The 25,554-nt window shown below is 43.2% G+C and overlaps 1 protein-coding gene across 2 annotated transcripts in view; it reads right to left on the bottom strand.

The window, feature by feature from the left end:
• ankhb (ANKH inorganic pyrophosphate transport regulator b) overlaps positions 1–25,554 on the bottom strand; it is a 76,617-nt gene that overhangs the window by 17,442 nt on the left and 33,621 nt on the right. The window contains exons 4-8 of one of the 2 annotated variants that reach the window (XM_014139085.2): positions 25,054–25,137; positions 24,461–24,631; positions 13,543–13,677; positions 2,805–2,897; positions 1,402–1,497 (exon numbers count right to left, since the gene is read on the bottom strand). In XM_014139085.2, coding sequence (XP_013994560.1) covers positions 1,402–1,497; positions 2,805–2,897; positions 13,543–13,677; positions 24,461–24,631; positions 25,054–25,137 — 579 coding nt within the window. The remainder of the gene's footprint in view (positions 1–1,401; positions 1,498–2,804; positions 2,898–13,542; positions 13,678–24,460; positions 24,632–25,053; positions 25,138–25,554) is intronic. The other variant, NM_001140633.2, reaches the window with a different exon arrangement.

The following is a 25,554-nucleotide window of genomic DNA, read 5'->3' as shown; positions in this document are numbered from 1 at the left end:
GACTTGTACTGAAGCCACTCCTGCGTTGTCTTGGCTACGTGCTTAGGGTCATTGTTCAGTCGGAAGGTGAAACTTTGCCCCAGTCTGAGGTCCGGAGGGCTCTGAAGCAGGTTTTCATTAAGGATCTCTCTGCACTTTTCTCTGTTCATCTTTGCCTCGATCGTGACTAGTCTCCCAGTCCCTGCCGCTGAAAAACATCCCCCCAGCATGATGCTGCCACCACCATGCTTCACCGTAGGGATGGTGCCAGGGTTCTTCCAGACGTGACTCTTGGCATTCAGGCCAAAGAGTTAAATCTTGGTTTCATCAGACTGGAGAATATTGTTTCTCATGGTCAGAGTCTTTAGGTGCCTTTTGGTGAACTCAAAGTGGGCTAAAGTACAGAGAGAGATCCTTGATGAAAACCTGTTCCAGAGCGCTCAGGACCTTAGACTGGGGCGAAGGTTCACCTTCCAACAGGACAACGACCCAAAGCACACAGCCAAGACAACGCAGGAGAGGCTTCGGGGCAAGTCTCTGAATGTCCTTGAGTGGCCCAGCCAGAGCCCAGACTTGAACCCGATCAAACATCTCTGGAGAGACCTGAAAATAGCTGTGCAGCAATGCTCCCCATCCGACCTGACAGACCTTGAGAGGATCTGCAGAGAAGAATGGGACAAACTCCGCAAATCCAGTTGTGCCAAGCTTGTGGTATCATACCCAAGAAGACTCGAGGCTGTAATCGCTGCCAAAGGTGCTTCAACAAAGCCCTGTGTAAAGGGTATGAATACTTACCTGGGAAACGTGATATTTCATTTTTTTTTTATATACATTAGCAAAAATTTCTAATAACCAGTTTTTGCTTTGTCATTATGGGGTATTATGTGTAGATTAATGAGGGGGAAAAAACAATTGAATCCATTTTAGAATAAGGCTGTAACATAACAAAATGTGGGAAAAGTCAAGGGGTCTGAATACTTTATAAATGCACTGTATAGTTTACAAACAATGGAGCAAAACAAGCTAATATTTTGGGTTCCGATGGGGTAAGACAGTTGAACAAAGCTCATTTGACATGGATAAGTTATATTCTTCAAGAATCAATGGGGATATATAATTAATTTAAAATTTCAAAAATGTATTTAGTAATCGCATATGGCCCATTTAACCATTAGTTGGGGAAATGCAAAACTGACCCAAGATCAGTGTCTAGGGGCAACTTCACCCTACTCCATCAAACATATTTCTGAAAGCTGAAACCACAATGCAATACTACAAACTTATATCAAGAAACCTACCTACTATCATAGAATTATGGCCCGCATCAAGTCACTCATGTTATAACAATGCAAGCTTTTTAAAGACCTAAAAGCAATACAAGCACATTCTTTTCCATCCACAAAAGATCAAGGTTGAACGTACCGTAATAGAAAGTGCAAAGCAGACAAATGTGAACTTTTTGATGTGGGATTTGGAGATTGTGGTATTGATGTTGGTCAGTTTGTTACTGGGGTTGTTCTGAGGGCAAAGAAGAACAAACACACATGACAGGTGTGAATGCACTTAGTAGGCTAAGGCCGGAATTAAATCAAAGGCGCATTGTTGCAATTTCTCAACATTCACGAAGATCGGAGTCATGGCACGTTGTGGATATCGGCTCATGTTTAAATTAGTGTAATGCGCTTGTCGACAACAAGCATTTGATTGAATCCCGACCTAAATCTTCACATAAACCATAGAATTGATTTACAAATGACATTTAGAATCATTGTGAGACTTTGGTTTAGTTCAGTAACAACAGGCTTCACAACTATAGTTAAATAGGTAATACCACATCAAAACCAACGATGACATTGTTATGAGAACAATGTCTCAACAAAATGTACTCTCCCCTAAAAATGAATTGTTAAAACATGGACTGATATTGTGCTCAATCATGGCTGAAGAGGCAACTACCTTAGTATGACTCAGCACAAGTAAACCACACAGTAACTTTCCTAACAGCAGCCCTTAAACTTCCTGGAGCAGGTTGGTCTCTGCTCAGCACACCTTTGTTTACCTATAAATATTATGAAATGTCAGCGGGAGCCACAGTAATTCTAGCTGTCCGCTATGAATCCAGACTCCCCCAAAATACATGATGCAGTGGAATTATGTATATCATATTTCTGTGGTGTACTTACTGCAGTTTCAGTAATGTCACACTGGTATAAACAGAGCAATAAAGAACAGTGACAGTTGAGTTAAGGGGACAGCTAGGCATTGAAGTCTGCTGAACTTTGCACAAACTAACAATACATTCACTGAACTGAAGCAGGATTCATTCAAAAGTGCATTGCAAAGCTGTTAAGTGCACTACCGACAATGCGTTTTTTTAAAGCCAATTTTCCCCGGCATTTGCGGAGATCACATTCATGGCAAATTAAGCTTGCTTGTCGACAACGCACCTTTGATTGAATTCTGGTCTAAGTATCTGCACCACTGCAAACAGCCCCTACTGTGCCCAACTCATTGTAAACTGCATCCCAGAGAAGCATCTCCTACATAAAAACATTAAGATAGCACTTTATTTTACAATATTGTTTCCATTGCTATTTACCTGGTATTTACTTGAAAATATGTGGTATCAATGCACTTTTACTTTATTGAAAGAATACAACAAAGCTGGCCTCGTAGTTTTACAATTTTACAGTGTAAGTAAATACCAAGGCATTTCTGTGCTACCCACATTAATGTTAATATAATCTTTAACAGTCATTAGGTTGAGGTACCTGGCCACTCTCAGTGGCCTTACTTACTAGTTAATGTAAACAACCTCGTCTTACCTTGTCGAAGGCGGGGTAGACCGTACGTAGTTCTGTCAGCCAGCCGTACGGCATGTGACCCACAGGATAGCTTGCAGTCAGTACTGCTACCGCCTGGCCAAACCACAGAAACCAAACACTTTGAGCAATAGACCAGTCCACCATGTCAGAAGTAAGAGTTCCTGTTTGTCTTTCTTGAAGTTGAGTTGAAGTGCATCTTCTAAGATTGCTATATCATACTAATGTGGTTTCTAGGATGTTAAACGCACTCTCCAGGTATTGTGAGATCTGGTAATCTGCACTACATGATTGCAAAAATGACAACCTGGAACGCCATCATGATGTTGCAGATTTATCGAGCTGATCAGATATCTGAAACAAATACTTCACTATATTGTTACCCACTACTATAGTTAGTAAAAGGATGTATAACAAATGGCAAAAGTTCATTACATTGTTTATAGTTTGTGGCATCACAAGTCTTCATTTAGACACCTGCCCCATTCATTCAAAACACTGTATTCTCACTCTACTAACATAACATAGCAGGTGAAAAAAAACTGTCGTGGGAGGTTACAGTGTTTTCCACAAGTACATACAGTACTAGTCAAAAGTTTGGACACATCTACTCATTCAAGGGTTTTATTTATTTTTACTACATTGTAGAATAATAGTGAATACATCAAAACTATGAAATAACACATATGGAATCATGTAGTAACCAAAAAAAGTGTTAAACAAATCAAAATATATTTTATATTTAAGATTCTTCAAAGTAGCCACCCTTTGCCTTGATGAGAGCTTTGCACACTCTTGGCATTCTCTCAACCAGCTTCATGAGGTAGTCACCTGGAATGCATTTCAATTAACAGGTGTGCCTTGTTAAAAGTTAATTTCTGGAATTTCTTTCCTTCTTAATGCGTTTGAGCCAATCAGTTGCGTTGTGACAAGGTAGGGGTGGTAGACAGAAGATAGCCCTATTTGGTAAAAGACCAAGTCCATATCATAGCAAAAACAGCAGAAATAAGCAAAGAGAAACAACAGTCCATCGTTACTTTAAGACAAGAAGATCAGTCAATCCGGAAAATTTCAAGTACTTTGAATGTTTCTTCAAGTGCAGTCACAAAAACCATCAAGAGCTATGATGAAACTGGCTCTCATGAGGACCGCCACAGAAAGGAAGACCCAGAGTTACCTCTGCTGCAGTGAATAAGTTTATTAGATTTAACAAACACATCTCAACATCAACTGTTCAGAGGAGACTGCGTGAATCAGGCCTTCATGGTCGAATTGCTGCAAAGAAACCATTACTAAAGGACACCAATAAGAAGAAGAGACTTGTTTGGGCCAAGAAACATGAGCAACGGACAAAAGATCGGGGAAATCTGTCCTTTTGTCTGATGAGTCCAAATTTGAGATTTTTGGTTCCAACCGCCGTGTCTTTGTGAGACGCAGATTAGGTGAACGGATGATCTTCTCATGTGTGGTTCCCACCATGAAGAATGGAGGAGGAGGTGTGATGTTGTGGGGGTGCTTTGCTGGTGATACTGTTCGTGATTTATTTAGTACTCAAGGCACACTTAACCAGCATGGCTACCACAGCATTCTGCAGCGATACGCCATCCCATCTGGTTTGTGCTTAGTGGGACTATAATTTGTTTTTCAACAGGACCATGACCCTGACGAAGGCCGTGTGGCCGATACGCAAGCTTATTAAAGATCAGTGATACTATCAAGAGCAGTGTGCGGTTTCCTTTATCTTGTTCAACTGTTACCATGCACCTGCAAAAAATATAGAATTTTGAACAGGATAATGACCCAAAACACACCACCAGGCTGTGTAAGGGCTATTTGACCAAGGAGAGTGATGGAGTGATGCATCAGATGACCTGGCTTCCACAATCACCCGACCTCAACCCAATTGAGATGGTTTGGGATGAGTTGGACCGCATAGTGAAGGAAAAGCAGCCAACAAGTGCTCTTCATATGTGGACACTCCTTCAAGACTGTGGAAAAGCATTCCTCATGAAGTTGGTTGAGAGAATTCCAAGAGTGTGCAAAGCTGTCGTCAAGGTGTCATGACTTACCCTGTTGGGTGAAGATCATAGGTGTCAGATTCCCCACCCCTCTCTCCCCCACCAGTTTTATGACCAGTCGTAAATACCGTACAGAAACTCTGCCTTTGGGTTTGGCAGGATTGAGGGGAAGAAACCTCTTTGTTACAAGGAGATTCCTCCCGCGAAAACGGTAACATCAAAAGGTTGAATAATGAAACAATATTTCTGTAATCCAAAACAGCTGGAATGGTCCGTGGGTACTTAAAGAACAATCCTGTCAAATTCATTACTAATTGGTGATGTAACTAAGAACAGTAGAACAACATAACTGTATCTCTGAATGTGTATATTTTTCAGTGATCAGATTCCCATCCAAATGTTGGGGAACTTATATGATTGAATTTTAAACTATTTGTGAGAGCTTAGCCTTCAAAATGAGAGATTTGTTTTTCATATGACGTCTTAACCAAGTCAGTGGCCACGCCCACGTGAGCACAGACATTAAGACAAAAGAAGGGAACGTCACTTTTTCCCCCGAGTTCTTAAATAGGACTCGTGACAAAATGTACATTAGTCAAGAAAACGTAAGGATGGGAGTCCCCTCATTGAAATGGCTACCACTCTATAGACCAAGCAGGAGGACGGTGTTGAACCGGACATCACGAATGGTTAGACTCCACCAGATCAGCTACGTACAGCGCCAGCTGTACACATTGAAATGGTTAAGAAAACTACAAGACTGCACATTCACAGTCTGCAGCTGTATATGTAAAATAGTCTAGGAAACTCGACCGAAGACGAGAGGAGAACATTTCCCTATCGAACGACCATTGGTACGTCTGACGTATCCATTATAACAGAGCTACACTACGAAAGATTTTGATCTCTGGTGGACAAACCAGAGACTTTCTGTCAAATTACTCCGCAGACGGATCAAGTGTTTTCAACAGAGAGACAGCAAAGACACACGTATGTACATTGCAATTCTTTCGAATGAGCGGCCATTCATGTGCAAAGTATTCGCTTTTCCATGAGCATAGTTCTCAGCTGTATGTATGTAGTGGGCCCATTCTGTCTTTTCCCCTCTTTTACCTCTTGGGGATGTCATTCGAAAACATAATGTTAAATTTCACTGCTATGCGGACGACACACAGCTGTACATTTCAATGAAACATGGTGAAGCCCCAAAATTGCCCTCGCTAGAAGCCTGTGTTTCAGACATAAAGAAGTGGATGGCTGCAAACTTTCTACTTTTAAACTCGGACAAAACAGAGATGCTTGTTCTAGGTCCCAAGAAACAAAGAGATCTTCTGTTGAATCTGACAATTAATCTGGATGGTTGTACAGTCGTCTCAAATAAAACTGTGAAGGACCTGGGCGTTACTCTGGACCCTGATCTCTCTTTTGAAGAACATATCAAGACTGTTTCAAGGACAGCTTTTTTCCATCTACGTAACATTGCAAAAATCAGAAACTTTCTGTCCAAAAATGACGCAGAAAAATTAATCCATGCTTTTGTTACTTCTAGGCTGGACTACTGCAATGCTCTAGTTTCCGGCTAAAGCACTAAACAAACTTCAGTTAGTGCTAAATACGGCTGCTAGAATCCTGACTAGAACCAAAACATTTGATCATATTACTCCAGTGCTAGCCTCCCTACACTGGCTTCCTGTTAAGGCAAGGGCTGATTTCAAGTTTTTACTGCTAACCTACAAAGCATTACATGGGCTTGCTCCTACCCATCTTTCCGATTTGGTCCTGCTGTACATACCTACACGTACACTACGGTCACAAGACGCAGGCCTCCTAATTGTCCCTAGAATTTCTAAGCAAACGGCTGGAGGTAGGGCTTTCTCCTATAGAGCTCCATTTTTATGGAATGGTCTGCCTACCAATGTGAGAGACGCAGACTCAGTCTCAACCTTTAAGTCTTTACTGAAGACTTATCTCTTCAGTAGGTCCTATGATTAAGTATAGTCTGGCCCAGGAGTGTGAAGGTGAACGGAAAGGCTGGAGCAACGAACCGCCCTTGCTGTCTCTGCCTTGCCGGTTCCCCTCTTTCCACTGGGATTCTCTGCCTCTAACCCTTTTACAGGGGCTGAGTCACTGGCTTACTGGTGTTCTTCCATGCCGTCCATGGGAGGGGTGCGTCACTTGAGTGGGTTGAGTCACTGACGTGGTCTTCCTGTCTGGGTTGGCGCCCCCCCTTGGGTTGTGCCATGGCGGAGATCGTTGTGGGCTATACTCGGCCTTGTCTTAGGAGGGTAAGTTGGTGGTTGGAGACATCCCTCTAGTGGTGTGGGGGCTGTGCTTTGGCAAAGTGGGTGGGGTTATATCCTGCCTGTTTGGCCCTGTCCGGGGGTATCATCGGATGGGGCCACAGTGTCTTCTGATCCCTCCTGTCTCAGCCTCCAGTATTTATGCTGCAATAGTTTATGTGTCGGGGGGCTAGGGTCAGTCTGTTACATCTGGAGTATTTCTCTTGTCTTATCCGGTGTCCTGTGTGAATTTAAATATGCTCTCTCTAATTCTCTCTTTCTGTCTTTCTCTCGGAGGACCTGAGCCCTAGGACCATGCCTCAGGACAACCTGGTATGATGACTCCTTGCTGTCCCCAGTCCACCTGGCCGTGCTGCTGCTCCAGTTTCAACTGTTCTGCCTGCGGCTATGGAACCCTGACCTGTTCACCGGACGTGCTTGTTGCACCCTCGACAACTACTATGATTATTATTATTTGACCATGCTGGTCATTTATGAACATTTTAACATCTTGACCATGTTCTGTTATAATATCCACCCTGCACAGCCAGAAGAGGACTGGCCACCCCTCATAGCCTGGTTCCTCTCTCGGTTTCTTCCTAGGTTTTTGGCCTTTCTAGGGAGTTTTTCATAGGGAGTTTTTCCTAGCCACCGTGCTTCTTTCACATGCTTTGCTTGCTGTTTGGGGTTTTAGGCTGGGTTTCTGTAAAGCACTTTGAGATATCAGCTGATGTACGAAGGGCTATATAAATAAATTTGATTTGATTTATCTGTCTCCACCCCTTTCCATTGTCTACCAAGCCGTCATATCGGTGTCACGATTGTGTGGAGAGACGGACCAAGGCGCAGCGTGCTCCGAGTTCCACATATTTTATTAAGTGAAACTTACAAAACAAAAAGGAAATTAACAACGAACCGTAACATAAGAGGTGCAGCATGCACTAACTCAAAATAAGATCCCACCAAAAACCAGTGGGGAAATGGCTGCCTAAATATGATCCCCAATCAGAGACAACGATTAACAGCTGCCTCTGATTGGTAACCATACCAGGCCAACATAGACATAAAACAACCTAGATAACCCACCCTAGTCACACCCTGACCTATCCGGCATAGAGAATAAAAGGCTCTCTATGGTCAGGGCGTGACAATCGAGTTTAGTCCATTAACTTTTTATGGATAGGGGGCAGTATTTTCACGGCCGGATAAAAAACGTACCCGATTTAATCTGGTTAATACTCCTGCCCAGAAACTAGAATATGCATATAATTATTAGCTTTGGATAGAAAACATTCCAACGTTTCTAAAACTGTTTGAATGGTGTCTGTGAGTATAACAGAACTCAAATGGCAGGCCAAAACCTGAGAAGATTCTGTACAGGAAGTACCCTGTCTGACCATTTCTTGGCCTTCTTTGCCATCTCTATCCAAAACAGAGTATCTCTGCTGTAATGTGACACTTCCTGAGGCTCCCATAGGCTCTCAGAAGGCGGCAGAACGTTGAATGATGACTTTGCAGTCTCTGGCTGAAAAACAGTAGCGCATTTGGTAAATGGTCGATCTGAGAACAATGAGACTGGGGCGCGCGTGCACGAGACGACTCCATGTTTACATTTTCAGTCTTTGAACGAAAACAACGACTCCCGGTCGGAATATTATCGCTTTTTTTACGATAATTTTTTTTTGTCACGATACGTGCCGGGCGCATCACCCTTCGTTACCCTTCGGATAGTGTCTTGAACGCACAAACAAAATGGAGCTATTTGAATATAACTATGGATTATTTGGAACCAAAACAACATTTGTTGTTGAAATAGAAGTCCTGGGAGTGCATTCTGACGAAGAACAGCAAAGGTAATCCAATTTTTCTAACAGTAATTCTGAGTTTGGTGAGCCCCAAACTTGGTGGGTGTCAAAATAGCTAGCCGTGATGGCCGGGCTATGTACTAAGAATATTGCAAAATGTGCTTTCGCAGAAAAGCTATTTTAAAATCTGACACCGCAATTGCATAAAGGAGTTCTGTATCTATAATTCTTAAAATAATTGTTATGTTTTTTGTGAACGTTTATCATGAGTAAATTAGTAAATTCACCGGAAGTTTGCGGTGGGTATGCTAATTCTGAACATCACATGCTAATGTAAAAAGCTGGTTTTTGATATAAATATGAACTTGATTGAACAAAACATGCATGTATTGTATAAGATAATGTCCTAGGAGTGTCATCTGATGAAGATCATCAAAGGTTAGTGCCTCATTTAGCTGTGGCTTTCGTTTTTGTGACATATATGCTTGCTTTGAAAATGGCTGTGTGATTATTTTTGGCAGGGTACTCTCCTGACATAATCTAATGTTTTGCTTTCGCTGTAAAGCCTTTTTGAAATCGGACAATGTGGTTAGATTAACGAGAGTCTTGTCTTTAAAATGGTTTAAAATAGTCATATGTTTGAGAAATTGAAGTTATAGCATTTTTGAGGTATTTGTATTTCGCGCCACGCGATTCCACTGGCTGTTGAGTAGGTGGGACGGGCTCTCCGGCCAGGACTAATTGGGGCTGATTGGGAGCTGGTGAGTAATCAAGGGCTGATTGCTCACCAGCTGTGCAAGGCCCATAAAGCTGCCAGCGGCAGCACACAAGGTGAGTGGGGGGGGGGAAGAAAGGTCTCCTGTGTAGTTGGGGATGTTGGCAGAGGTATGAGGAGGGAATTCAGTTTTTGTGCCCGACACAATACAGCAAGACCCGGAGCCCAGAAGACGGTATCCCGGAGAGGGTCTCATGGGGGAGACCTATCCTTTTTCTTTTTGATTTATTATTTAAATAAACACCCTTGAAACCGAACTAATCACATTCTGTCCATGTCTGATCTGTGTAAACGTCTTGACCCAACCCCCTGGTCTGCCACAACATACACTCAATTAGTATTTGATAGCATTGCCTTTAAATTGTTTAACTTGGGACAAATGTTTAGGGTAGCCTTCCACAAGCTTTTCACAATAAGTTGGGTGAACATGCTTGTTCAATGAACCATAAACAATTAATGAACATGCACCTGTAGAACGGTCGTTAAGACACTGACAGCTTACAGATGGTAGGCAATTAAGGTCACAGTTATGAAAACTTAGGACACTAAAGAGGCCTTTCTACTGACTCTGAAAAACACCAAAAGAAAGATGCCCAGGGTCCCTGCTCATCTGCGTGAACATGCCTTAGGCATGCTGAAAGGAGGCATGATGACTGCAGATGTGGCCAGGGCAATAAATTGCAATGTCCGAACTGTGAGACGCCTAAGACAGGGAGACAGGACGGACAGCTGATCGTCCTCGCAGTGGCAGACCACGTGTAACAACACCTGCACAGGATTGGTACATCCGAACATCACACTTGCGGGACAGGTACAGGATGGCAACAACAGCTGCACTATCCCTCATCAGTGCTCAGACTGTCTGCAATAGGCTGAGAGAGGCTGGACTGAGGCCTTGTAGGCCTGTTGTAAGGCAGGTCCTCACCAGACATCGTCGGTAACAACGTCGCCTATGGGCACAAACCCACTGTCGCTGGACCAGACAGGACTGGCAAAAAGTGCTCTTCACTGACGAGTCGCGGTTTTGTCTCACCGGGGTGATGGTCGGATTCGCGTTTATCGTCGAAGGAATGAGCGTTACACCGAGGCCTGAACTCTGGAGTGGAGTCGATTTGGAGGTGGAGGGTCCATCATGGTCTGGGGCGGTGTGTCACAGCATCATCGGACTGAGCTTGTTGTCATTGCAGGCAATCTCAACGCTGTCCGTTACAGGGAAGGCATCCTCCTCCCTCATGTGGTACCCTTCCTAACATCTCACAGCAAGAACTGGCAAATCTGGTGCAGTCAATGAGGAGGAGATGCACTGCAGTACTTAATGCAGCTGGTGGCCACACCAGATACTGACTGTTACTTTTGATTTTGACCCCCCCTTTGTTCAGGGACATGTAATTCCATTTCTGTTAGTCACATGACTGTGGAACTTGTTAAGTTTATGTCTCAGTTGTTGAATCTTGTTATGTTCGTACAAATATTTATGTTAAATTTGCTGAAAATAAGCACAGCTGACAGTGAGAGGATGTTCCTTTTTTTGCTGAGTTTATATTGAAGCTTCCATCAGTGTAACTGTCTGCATCATTTCCAATCACCCATATATTTTGGGGTAAATATATATACACATACAGTGCTTTCGGAAAGTATTCAGACCACTTGACTTTTTCCACATTTTGTTAGGTTACAGCCTTATTCCAAAATGGATTAAATAGTTTTTTCCCCTTCATCAATCTCCACACAATACCTCATAATGACAAAGCAAAAACAGGTTTTTGGAAAATCTGAAATATTACATTTACATAAGTATTCAGACACTTCACTCAGTACTCTATTGAAGCATCTTTGGCAGCGATTACAGCAGTCTTCTTGGGTACTTGGCACACCTGCACTTGGAGTTTTTCCCATTCTTCTCTGCAGATCCTCTCAAGCTTTGTCAGTTTGGATGGGGAGCTTTGCGGCATCGCTATTTTCAGGTCTCTCCAGAGATGTTCAATCAGGGAAGTCTGGGCTCTGGCTGAGCCACTCAAGGACATTCAGAGACTTGTCCCGAAATGACTCCTGCGTTGTCTTGGCTGTGTGCTTTGGGTTGTCCTGTTGGAAGGTGAACGTTCGCCCAGTCTGAGGTCCTTCGTGGAGAAGGTTTTAATCGAGGATCTCTATGTACTTTGCTCCGTTCATCTTCCCATTGATCCTGACTAGTCTCCCAGTCCCTGAAGCTAAAAAACATCCCCACAGCATGATGCTGCCACCACCATGCTTCGCCGTAGGGATGGTGTCAGGTTTCCTCCAGACGTGACGCTTGGCATTCAGGCCAAAGAGTTCAGTCTTGGTTTCATCAGAACAGAGAATCTTGTTTCTCATGGTCTGAGAGTCCTTTAGGTGCCTCTTGGCAAACTCCAAGTGGGCTGTCATGTGCCTTTTACTGAGGAGTGGCTTCCACCTGACTGGTGGAGTGCTGCAAAGATGGTTGTCCTTCTGGAACGTTCTCCCATCTCCACAGAGAAACCCTGTAGCTCTGTCAGAGTGACCATCAGGTTCTTGGTCACCTGCCTGACCAAGGCCCTTCTCCACCAATTTCTCAGTTTAGCCATTTAAGAATGATGGAGGCCACTGTGTTCTTGGGGACCTTCAGTGCTGCAGAAATATTTTGGTACCCTTCCCCACATCCGTGCCTTGACACAATCCTGTCTCGGAGCTCTACGGACAATTCCTTCGACCTCATGGTTTTGTTTTTGCTCTGACTTGCATTGTCAACTGTGGGATCTTACATAGACAGGTGTGTGCCTTTCCAAATCATGTCCAATCAATTAAATTTACCACATGTGGACTCCAATCAAGTTGTAGAAACATGTCAAGGATGATCAATGGCAACAGGATGCACCTAAACTCTATTTCGCGTCTGGGTAAGGGGATAGGGTGTTAGGAATTAGCTTTGTTTGGTTGCATGCCAATTCTCCACCCTTGCAAACTTTCTCGCATGGATTTAACAATGTTGGAAATTCACTCCTGCTAACACCAATCATATGATTTTAACCTTTTAGGAGCACTAGATTTACAGGTAATTACTAATAATATGTTTACATTACTTATTTTATTGATTTCCCACCCTTTTATAAGTCAGAACACAAACAAAATGTGTCTCTGGCTCCATCCAGTGGCTGGCTGCGTCATTACAATCCATTTTTTCATCTCTTTGTCACGTCAAAGGGGCAGTCCTTAGAAAAGCAGTTTGAGACACAGACATGACACAGACATTGCTGGATTCCTATTGAGCAGGCGGTTCTAAATATCCTGTATAACTTTCATAGCTGTACGATAAAGAACTTGACCTACACAAAGCCTAAAATAAGTAAAGATGTAATTTTGTGCGGAAGTAAAACTTTTTTTTTCGTTTTACAATTAGCGATGGGACAGTATTGGAGAAGTTCCTCAGTGTGCACATCATGGACAAACCGAAATGGTCAGACAGTGTGGTGAAGAAGGTTCAACATCCGACCAATACAATTTGAAATGCCAAAATGTTGATTTAGACGTTTGCCAATTTCACACATTTTGACGATCACTAATGTCATAATATTTTGCGTAAAGTAATAAAGTAGTTGAAATATTTTGGGTAAATTGTCCTAAAACTGATAGTAACTATATATAGAAATATTACAAAGTATGAAAAGGCTTGTTCATTCACATGTCATGATCACTATGATATTTGTATATGGATGATTATACTTGTATTATGTACTGGATCATATCAAAACCAAAAGCTTTCTGGGGTGGGGGGACACTACTACATTGTTCAGAATATCACCTTCTTGCTAGTCTGGAAAAGTGTGTTGTGTGCTTAAAATCCTCATATGAGGTCGGTAGGACACTTGCCTCGGTGGCAGCCGAGCTTCCCTTGAGGTCCCGGGAGACAAAGAGATTGACGATAGGCCTGCTGATTCTCTGCATGGCCAGGATCAGGGCCAGGGGCCACCAGAAATTCAGCATCTTCTTGATGGTAGCGTCCCCCTGCGGGCGATGGGGAAAGGGGGAGGGAGGCATGGGAGAAAGTGATGAGCATTCCCAAATGCAACTGTGCAATAAAGTAATTCCATTATAACTAAATATCCATCTCATGGAGGACAATAAAGTTATATTCTATTGTAACTAAAGTTCCATCATATGGTGGAATATTAAGTCATATTATATTGTAACTAAAGTTCTATCTCTGGTACCCTGTGTATATAGCCAAGTTACTGGTACCCTCAAATCAAATCAATCAATTGTATTTGTCACATACACGTGTTTAGCAGTTGTTATTGCGGGTGTAACGAAATGCTTGTGTTTCTAGCTCCAACAGTGCAGTACTATCTAGCAAGTACACAGTATCTCTTGTTGTTTAAGATAGTGCCGACAGAGCGCTGCCTCGCTTCTAGTCCTTAGGAAACTTTGCAGCAATTTGTTTTTTATGTATTATTTCTTACATTGTTAGCTCAGAAAATCTTAGCCTGTTAGGGCTAGGGGGCAGTATTGACACGGCTGGATAAAAAACATACCCGATTTAATCTGGTTACCACTCCTACCCAGTAACTAGAATATGCATATACTTATTACATATGGATAGAAAACACCCTAAATTTTCTAAAACTGTTTGAATGGTGTCTGTGAGTATAACAGAACTCAAATGGCAGGTCAAAACCTGAGAGATTCCTTTACAGGAAGTGGCCTGTCTGACCATTTCTTGAACTTCTTTTCCATCTCTATCATTTACTAAGGATCTCTGCTCTAACGTGACACTTCCCACGTCGTCCATAGGCACTCAGAGCCCGGGAAAAAACAGAATGTCGTCATTCCAGCCCCAGGCTGAAACACATTATCGCCTTTCTCAAGTGGCCGATCAAGGGACACTGGGCTTATGCGCGTGACCCCGACCGCCCCCGCCTTTGGGATTTTTTCCTCTGTTTGCCGAAAAGGAGATTCCCTGTCGGAATATTATCGCTTTTCTACGAGAAAAATGTCGTAAAAATTGATTTTAAACAGCGGTTGACATGCTTCGAAGTACGGTAATGGAATACTTAGAATTTTATTGTCACGAATTGCGCCATGCGCGCGACACTTCTTTACTATTTCGGATAGTGTCTGGAACGCATCGAACAAAACGCCGCTATTCGGATATAACGATGGATTATTTTGGACCAAACCAACATTTGTTATTGAAGTAGCAGTCCTGGGTGTGCATTCTGACGAAGACAACAAAAGGTAATCAAACTTTTATAATAGTAAATATGATTATGGTGAGTGCTAAACTTGCCGGGTGTCTAAATAGCGAGCCCGTGATGCCTGGGCTATGTACTTAGAATATTGCAAAATGTGCTTTCACCAAAAAGCTATTTTAAAATCGGACATATCGAGTGCATAGAGGAGGTCTGTATCTATAATTCTTAAAATAATTGTTATGCTTTTTGTGAACGTTTATCGTGAGTAATTTAGTAAAATGTTAGCGAATTCCCCGGAAGTTTGCGGGGGTATGCTAGTTCTGAACGTCACATGCTAATGTAAAAAGCTGGTTTTTGATATAAATATGAACTTGATTGAACAAAACATGCATGTATTGTATAACATAATGTCCTAGGGTTGTCATCTGATGAAGATCATCAAAGGTGAGTGCTGCATTTAGCTGTCTTCTGGGTTTTGGTGACATTATATGCTGGCTTGAAAAATGGGTGTCTGATTATTTCTGGCTTGGTACTCTGCTGACATAATCTAATGTTTTGCTTTCGTTGTAAAGCCTTTTTGAAATCGGACAGTGTGGTTAGATTAACGAGAGTCTTGTCTTTAAATGGCTGTAAAATAGTCATATGTTTGAGAAATTGAAGTAATAGGATTTTTAAGGTTTTGAAAATCGCGCCACAGGCTGGCAGTGGCTGTTACGTAGGTGGGACGCAAGCGTCCCACCTAGCCCATAGAGGTTAAGTGTTAGTACACACAGCCGGGAAGAACTATTGGATATCAGAGCGGCGTCAACTGACCAGCACTACGACCAGGAGTATAACTTTCCCGAAGCAGATCCTTTGTCCGAACCACCCAGGGCATTTGAACTAATTCCAGAGGCTGACCAAAAACAACGCCGCCGGAGAAGAGTTAGACAGAGCGGTCTTCTGGTCAGACTTCGGAGGTGGACACACCACCCACCGCTTCCAAGTATATTACTTGATAATGTCCAGTCTCTAGAGAACAAGGTAGACGAAATTCGGGCAAGGGTTGCTTTCCATAGAGACATCAGGGATTGAAACATACTCTGTTTCACGGAAACATGGCTCTCTCTGGATATGCTGTCGGAGTAGGTAGAGCCACCTGGATTCTTTGTGAGTCGTGATGACAGGAATAAATATCTCTCTGGGAAGAAGCATACTGACTGTAGTACTGGCAAAACTCTGGATCACTACTACTCTAACTTCTGCGATGCATACTGTACAAGGCCCTCCCCCGCCCTCGTTTTGGCAAATCTGACCGCGACTCTATTTTGCTCCTCCCTTCCTATAGGCAGAAACTCAAACAAGATGTACCCATGCTGAGGACTATTCAACGCTGGTCTGACCAATCGGAATCCACGCTTCAAGATGGTTTTGATCACACGGACTGGGACATGTTCTGGGTAGAGAATAATATCGACGTATACGCTGATTCGGTGAGTGAGTTTATAAGCAAGTGCATAGGAGATGTTGTACCTACTGTGACTATTAAAACCTACCCTAACCAGAAACCGTGGATAGATGGCGACATTTGCACAAAACTGAAAGCACGAACCACCGCATTTAACCATGGAAAGGTGACTGGGAATATGTCTGAATACAAACAGTGTAGTTATTCACTCCGCAAGGCAATCAAACAAGCGAAATGTCAGTATAGAGACAAAGTGGAGTCGCAATTCAACAGCTTAGACAAGAGACGTACAGTGGTTCGTCCTTTAAAAGTTGCAGCGTACTGCAGCGCAGCTTGCACGGTGCCGCAGAATTCTATGGCACGTTATTTAAGTGTGAACCACTGATACCATTAACGCTCGTTAGTACTAGTTTGACCACCAGACGGCATCTTTGAGAAGCATTTGATAGCCTTCAATAGTGGCAATACTAGAGAATTTAAAACCTGTTTTTGTAAGAACATAGTATATGGGACTGATTTTAAGAAATGTTGCTTAATTCATTTGATTAACATTATGGGGTTTCTATTCCAAGAAAAACGAAAAACCCTCTGGGTTAGGCTGTCCTTGTAAATAAGAATTTGTTCTTAACTTCTATGGGCTAGGTGGGATGCAAGCGTCCCACCTGCCTAACATCCGGTGAAATAGCAGAGAGAAAAAATTCTAAATACACAATTCGTAATATTAAACATTCTTGTAAATACATGCATCTTACATAATTTAAAAGCTTAACATCTCGTTAATCCAGCCACAGTGTCCGATTTAAAAAAGGCTTTGCGGCGAAAGCATACATTATAATAATCTGAGGACAGCGTCCCGCAAACACAAGCATTACTAGCATTTTCCAACCAAGCATTAGCGTCACTAAAGTCAGAAATAGCAATAAAATAATCAATTACCTTTGAAGATCTTCTTCTTTTGGTGATACAAAAGGCCCAATCTTCACAATAAATGGTCGTTTGTTCGATAAAATCCATTTTTATAGCATAACACGAAACATTTTCTAAACGGCTAGTGTCATGAATTCCGACTCCTTCAACTTTCGACGAAGCATTCGATGTAATTACTCCCGCTAAACACACGTTTATCCAGTCATGGTTGGTTTCATTGCAATCCTCTGTTTGTTAGTAACACAGCCATACTTGATTGTTCTTTTTGGGGGACGTATTGACCGAAAAGAACTGATTTGAACACACCAAACAATGACCTCATTGAGCGCCAATGATATGACCAGTGCTTCATTGATTGACTGTATTTCGGACCAATGACCACTGATCGTCTGTGGTGCAATGTGGCGTTGGTGGATGGAGCGAGACATGATGTCCCAGATGTGCTCAATTGGATTCAGGTCTGGGGAACGGGCGGGCCAGTCCATAGCATCAATGCCTTCCTCTTGCAGGAACTGCTGACACACTCCAGCCACATGAGGTCTAGCATTGTCTTGCATTAGGAGGAACCCAGGGCCAACCGCACCAGCATATGGTCTCACAAGGGGTCTGAGGATCTCATCTCGGTACGTAATGGCAGTCAGGCTACCTCTGGCGAGCACATGGAGGGCTGTGCGGCCCCCCAAAGAAATGCCACCCCACACCATGACTGACCCACCGCCAAACCGGTCATGCTGGAGGATGTTGTTGCAGGCAGCAGAACGTTCTCCACGGCGTCTCCAGACTCTGTCACGTCTGTCACGTGCTCAGTGTGAACCTGCTTTCATCTGTGAAGAGCACAGGGCGCCAGCGGCGAATTTGCCAATCTTGGTGTTCTCTGGCAAATGCCAAACGTCCTGCACGGTGTTGGGCTGTAAGCACAACCCCCACCTGTGGATGTCGGGCCCTCATACCACCCTCATGGAGTCTGTTTCTGACCGTTTGAGCAGACACATGCACATTTGTGGCCTGCTGGAGGTCATTTTGCAGGGCTCTGGCAGTGCTCCTCCTGCTCCTCCTTGCACAAAGACGGAGGTAGCGGTCCTGCTGCTGGGTTGTTGCCCTCCTACGGCCTCCTCCACATCTCCTGATGTACTGGCCTGTCTCCTGGTAGCGCCTCCATGCTCTGGACACTACGCTGACAGACACAGCAATCCTTCTTGCCACAGCTCGCATTGATGTGCCATCCTGGATGAGCTGCACTACCTGAGCCACTTGTGTGGGTTGTAGACTCCGCCTCATGCTACCACTAGAGTGAAAGCACCGCCAGTATTCAAAAGTGACCAAAACATCAGCCAGGAAGCATAGGAACTGAGAAGTGGCCTGCTGAACCACTCAGTTATTGGGGGTGTCTTCCTTATTTCCTATAATTTCCACCTGTTGTCTATTCCATTTGCACAACAGCATGTGAAATGTATTGTCAATCAGTGTTGCTTCCTAAGTGGACAGTTTGATTTCACAGAAGTGTGATTGACTTGGAGTTACATTGTGTTGTTTAAGTGTTCCCTTTATTTTTTTGAGCAGTATATATATATATATATATATATACACACACGGCTAAACATTCTGAGTGTGTGTCTGTGTCTGTATATATTAGAAACATGTAAAAAAATATGTAATATATGTTTTCCATGTATTTTATCTAAACATGGGGTTCACAACTCTATATATAATCTGTGTGTCTGTGTCTTCACAGTCCTTCCGATTCTGACTGGGAGCCTCCACTGCCAAGGTGCCCATCCCTCACAGGAGCTGGTTCATCTAGCCGGACCCCTGCTGTCTCCGGCTCCACACCTACCCCTGCCCGGCCAGGTGTGAAGTCTGTGACAAAGAAGCAGAGGTGGGGAAAAGATAAACCAGCAATCAGAGAGGAGGAGGGTCGTTGGCACTCTGTGCCTGAAGAGGATGTGGGCCCACCACCTCCAATATTCAGACCGAAAAGGCCACCAGGACCTCAGCTGGACATGACCTCCAACTACACCCCCATGCAACTTTTTCAACTGTTTTTTACATATTCAGTTATTGATTCCCTTGTCTTCAACACTAATAAATATGGTGCTAAGAAGCGGGCAGGCAAAAAAGAGGCATGGAAGCCTATTTCCATGTCAGATATTTTTTGTTATTTATCAATGGTCATATACATGGGTCTAGTGAAGCTGAAAACTCTGAAACAGTATTGGAAAACTGCACCCCTCTATCAACTGCCTTTCCCCTGCACTGTCATGTTGTGCAAAAGGTTTCTGACAATCTCACGGGCGCTTCATATCAGTGAACCAGAAGTTGACGAGGACAACGACAAGAAGCGAGGCACAGCAGGGTATGATAGGCTCTGCAAAATTAAACCTCTCTACCACAGTGTGGTTGAGGCCTGCAAGACCTTTTGTCAGCCCGCCCAGAACCTTTCCATCGATTAGAGGATGGTAGCCTCAAAGGCCAGAATCAGCCTAAAAACAGTACATGCGTAACAAACCAACTAAATGGGGTTACAAACTGTTTGTTTTGGCTGATTCTGCGTGTGCATACACGTGCATTTTTTTTGTTTATGAGGGGAAGAGCAGTTTTGCGACCGGTAAGGGACTCAGCTATGATTCTGTCATGGCATTATTAGATTTTCAACTGCTGGGAAGGGCTACAAACTTTTTGTGTACAATTTCTACACAAGCCCTACCCTGTTCACAGACCTGAAGAAGCTGGATATGTGGGCTTGTGGCACCATTCGGCCCAACAGAGTGGGCTTTCCAAAAACCAAGGAGAACGACATGCCTAAGCGGGCTGAGCGGGGTAGCATGCGATGGATTCGCCAAGATGGCCTGCTCTTTGTGAAGTGGATGGATACCAGAGAGGTGGTCATGTGCTCCAGTATCCACAAGTCCTTCAGTGGAGATCACGTCATCAGGCATGTGAAGGGCGCTACTGGGGCATGGACAGCCAAAAATGTCCCCATTCCTGGAGCTATCAAGGACTACAACAAGAGCATGGGGGGTGTAGACCTGTCAGATGCGCTGATAGGCTACTATAATGTGCTCCACAAGACCATGAAATGGTACAATACTTTTTTCTATCATTTCATTGATATTGCTGTTGTGAATTCCTTCATCATACAGAAGGACACAGCTAGCCTTCCCGAGAGCTGCTCATCCAGGAGCTTGCTGGCTACAGCAAGTCCACTGCAGCACCTTCTGTCCCCTCTACCTCTGTCCCCTCTACCTCTGTCCCCTCTACCTCTTCTGCTCCTTCAACCAGTGGTGTTCACCTGCCCAAATTCATCTCTGCAGGCATGAATGTGCCTCAGGGCAAAAAGGGCACAGTGGGGAGGCGACGCTGTGCCCTTTGTCACAGGAAATGCCCCATCACATGTACCACCTGCTCAGTAACTCTATGCTTTACAGCAGAAAGAGACTACTATGGGCCATGGCACCAGCAGCACAATTTTGTGTAGAGGACTGAGGGTCCTCACAATATTGTACATTGAATGTCTGTGAATAGTTACCCTTGTTATTAAAACTTTTACAAATTTCATATTTATAATTTTTTTTGGTACTTTTTTTTGAGGGGTGTGTTAGAATATAATTTTTGTATATAGTTTTTTACATCAAAATGTATCACTGTACCAATTTGGCCACTTGGGTACATTTGTGTGGGACACCTGGGTGACTTCATGCTCAATGTCATGTAGCTCGCTCATTCCTGAAGATATGTGTCTGAAACTTTTCTCAGATACTGTTGCCCTCTTATGTTCTGCATAGAAATTATCCCCAGCATCCTATCTGAATGTTTGGCTGTTCCTGTTCAGTTGAAACATGGTGCAACAACAATAAAGACCAGAAAACGTATGTTTGTTTCCTTGTATTTCCTTCTACCAGATCTATTGTGTTATATTCTCCTACATTCAATTCACATTTCCACAAACTTCAAAGTGTTTCCTTTCAAATGAAACCAAGAAAATGCATATCCTTGCTACTGGGCCTGAGCTACAGACAGTTCGATTTGGGTATGTCTTCAGGCGGAAATTGAGAGAAGTGGGGGGGTAGCCCAAACACGTTTTAACTGACTTGCCTAGTTAAAGGTTACACTAAGAGCATAACATTTCTACACCCTAATTTTCTAATTCTAGTCTAACCAATACCCAAACAGAGATTCAGTGAAAATAAAAATCTCATTGATTTATCAAGACCTGTCTCCATGCTTGTCTCAGAGCAGCGGGAAACGGTGCTAAAATAGTTGTAGGCTATTGCTTATAACTTATGCTCTTTAAATAAATAAAACCTACACCGCTTTTAACATCACATTACTCAACACTAGTGAGACTCATGTCACCTACGGTAGGCCAACAATATATCGAAAAATATGACATGACTCTCCGCCAATAATTACATATAGAGGATTGGAGGATATTTCTGTAATTCAGTGATATTTACTCCCATAGTAATTTGTTATGGATCCATAACTAAATAAACATCGAGTATTTTTATCACTATTTTATTAACGAAAGCATAAAGATGCCATTGTTAGTTACATTGTTTTAGTTTGAACGTGCAGACTGGCACTAAGAACAGAACAGCGGGAACGTTTCCCTAGTCAGCGCCATTATTAGTGCAATTAGTGCAATGCCCCTTAAAAGTGTTGCCTAGCCCCATGGTCTAGGTCAGTCTTCTGTGCGCAGCTCTGCGGCCCATCCCGTGCCCTCGTGCCTTGAACCTCGCGTGCTTTCAGTGGATACAGCTGGAGAACTGCAAGGCAATCTCATTGTGCGCCATGAACAATATGACCAATATATATTGTTCTGCTAATAAGGTTAATTTTGGAGATGATTTAATGTAAAATGAGAGAGAAAAAGCCATTCTTGAACATGGTGTGAGACATTGTTACTAATTTGTAAATAAAGCCAGTTTGTTTTTTAGAATGATTTATTTCTGTTTTTAGAGGGAGAGAAACCAAAAACCTACAGTCATCTCATCGGTCTCCCAGTCAAGGACAGCACGGGTATTAAACCAGCATCTGTAGCAACACAGCTTGCACTGCTATGCAGTGTCTTAGACCGTTGCGCCACTCGGGCGCTGTACAATGTGACCGGTCGGGAATGGCCTACAGTACTACAGTAATAGCAAAATAATCCTAACAAAATAAAATAATAAAAACCTTAGTGTAACAACAGTTTAGTAAGTAATACTGAAGTCGTCACAATTATCAGTTTCTACTTAGGTTTAGGTCGGCCATTCATTGTCAGTTGGAGACACAGTAGGACCTGAAAGCATAATCAGTGCTCTAACTCCCCCTTGCTCTGGTCTGGAGCAATGAAGTGGTGACGCAGGGTACCGTACTAAACAACAAATTACCTCTAAGTCCCGCAGCATAATCGCAATACTTTTAGTGTAACATCCACTGTATGTGGCAGGGTCTACAGACAAAGACTACAAAAGGAAAACCAGCCAAGTCACGGACACCGACGTCTTGCTTCCAAACAAATTAAACACCTTCTTTGCCTGCTTTGAGGACAATACAGTGCCACCGACGCGGCCCGCTACCAAAACCTGCGGGCTCTCCTTCTCCGTGGCCAACGTGAGTAAGACATTTAAACGTGTTAGCCCTCGCAAGGCTGCTGGCCCAGACATCATCCCTAGCCGCGTCCTCAGAGCCTGCGCAGACCAGCTGGCTGGTGTGTTTACAGACATATTCAATCTCTCCCTATCCCAGCCTGTTGTCCCCACATGCTTCAAGATGGCCACCATTGTTCCTGTACCCAAGAAGGCAAAGGTAACTGAACTAAATGACTATCGCCCCGTAGCACTCACTTCTGTCATCATGAAGTGCTTTGAGAGACTACATTTAACATTTACATTTAAGTCATTTAGCAGACGCTCTTAACCAGAGCGACTTACAAATAGTCAAGGATCATATCACCTCCACCTTACCTGTCACCCTAGACCCACTTCAACTTGCTTACTGCCCCAATAGGTCCACAGACGATGCAATCGCCATCACACTGCACACTGCCCTATCCCATCTGGACAAGAGGAATACCTATATAAGAATGCTGTTCATTGACTATAGCTCAGCATTCAACACCATAGCACCCTCCAAGCTCATCAGTAAGCTTGAGGCCCTGGGTCTCAACCCCGCCCTGTGCAATTGGGTCCTGGACTTCCTGACGGGCTGCCCCAAGGTGGAGAAGGTATGAAACAACATCTCCACTTCGCTGATCCTCAACACTGGGGCCCCACAAGGATGTGTGCTCAGCCCCCTCCTGTACTCCCTGTTCACCCATGACTGCCTGGCCATGCACGCCTTCAACTCAATCGTCAAGTTTGCAGATGACACAACAGTAATAGGCTTGATTACCAACAACAACGAGACAGCCTAAAGGAAGGAGATGAGGGCCCTCGGAGCTGTTTCCTTTGAAGATGTTTATATGATTTTGGTAATCCGAATGACTTGGAATCTTATTCTTGTGGTTATTTAGATACACCCACATCATTCGGACATTCGTGTTACTGTCGACAATAAAAGTCCTCAGAAACATGGCGTATTCTCCCTTCAGACGACGATAACACTCTGACCTGAGTGGGCGGGTGCAGTGTCCAGATGCGCATTTCCAAGCGCTCTGATTGGTTGGGAATGGCAGGGCTATGATGGGTGAGCGATAATTAAGGTAGGATGAGCAGCCAAATTAACGAGACTTTAAGGGAAACTGAAGGGACTGAGAGGGGAAGTTGGGTAGAGAGGAGCAGGATGGCCTTTTTTACAATTCTATTCTATTCTATCCTTCCATTTTAATTTACCTTGGGGATTATAAAAGTCATATTGAAATGAATTGGATATTCTACTAATTATATCACTGATGAACCAACAGTCAATGAACTGAATGACCCACTGTTTATAATGCGTCTCTGCCTTCAATCACTTACTGTAAAGATTTTTAACAGATCATGCATCCTCAGGTAGTTAATTTATACAGAAGCTCCACACTGTTAACTTTGACACCTGGGGTGTGTTCAGTGAGGTGAAACGTTCAGAATGTTTTAGATTGAAATGTACTACATAGAGTTGACACAATTCACCATTCTACATAACGGATAATCATATATGTTCTACACAAAGCATTTCTAACATCCAAACAGACCACTGTAGAAATACAAAGTTAATCTCCTGACCCCATCCTGACCCCATCTGACCTGAGATAACCTACCCCCACTTCAGGCCCGCTGGACTCTGGGATGTTGTCGTGGATGTTGCGGTAGTAGCCCAGTCCTACAATAGTGAAGCGCACCAGGGCCCCCATGTAGAGGGACAAGATAGGGATCAACATAGGCTCCAGACACTCCAAATGACTGTGAAGCAAGATGGCCACAAAGACAATCTGGACAGAGAGAGAGAGAGGGAGGATGGCAGAAAGAAGAGGCAGATAAAATGTTGGTGTGGGTGTAAGAGGAAGACAAAGAGAGAGGCAGACATGTTGACATGTCCTAACCAGAGAATCAGAATGACACATTCACTTTTGATCACTGTACAACTTCTCAAAGCCATCTCAAGTAGAAGGATCTGCTAATATAAGTCCTTGTTTTAAGTTGCAATGATAAAAGAAGGATTTTTATACTTGAGGCACACAGTCAAGCAAATGCAAATAGTAAAAACAAATGCTACTAGATTGCATAATGCAGTACAAAATTAACTAATGTCCATACTTCTCCCTATACTCTGCTTTGAACCCTCCTGAATCACTATGACAATATGTATATTAAATGCAATTCATCAATAGACCCATTGATAACTGATTCTTACCTGAGCTATGACATCAGAGACAGAGGCACAGCCCACTAATAGGCTGTGTTTGTGCTTCAGTAGAATACCGGCATGTGTCCAGGCCTGAAACAGAGCACAAACAGACCATGGATAATTTTTTTGATTCATCGTTATCTATTTCAATAGGGACAGATACAATTCATTTGATGCATTATTACATACTGTAACAACAATGACAAACATTGTATTATTTACAACAAGTAGTCAACGAATAGCTGTAGGAGCCGATATTCACTAAGTGGTCCACTAACAATGCAAGACAACTAGACTCTTTTCAAACTGGTTCATCATAAGGCACTTGCTTGCTTCAACAATAACTCAATTTCTAGTCAGCTAAAAACACTCAAAACATAGGGGCTGTTGTTTGAATTTAGGCTAAGTGAGGGTAAGTCATTTCCACAAAGGGCCTGCGTTTTACATGTAGCTCCTATTTTGTGTGTGTGCTTGGTTTACCTTAAATGGTCCAATGCAGCTGTTTTT

The sequence above is a fragment of the Salmo salar genome, chromosome ssa14 (genome assembly GCF_905237065.1).
Source record: "Salmo salar chromosome ssa14, Ssal_v3.1, whole genome shotgun sequence".
In the NCBI taxonomy this organism is placed as follows: domain Eukaryota; kingdom Metazoa; phylum Chordata; class Actinopteri; order Salmoniformes; family Salmonidae; genus Salmo; species Salmo salar.
Note: the sequence above shows the minus strand (reverse complement) of the source record. Positions and strands in the feature narration are given on the sequence as shown.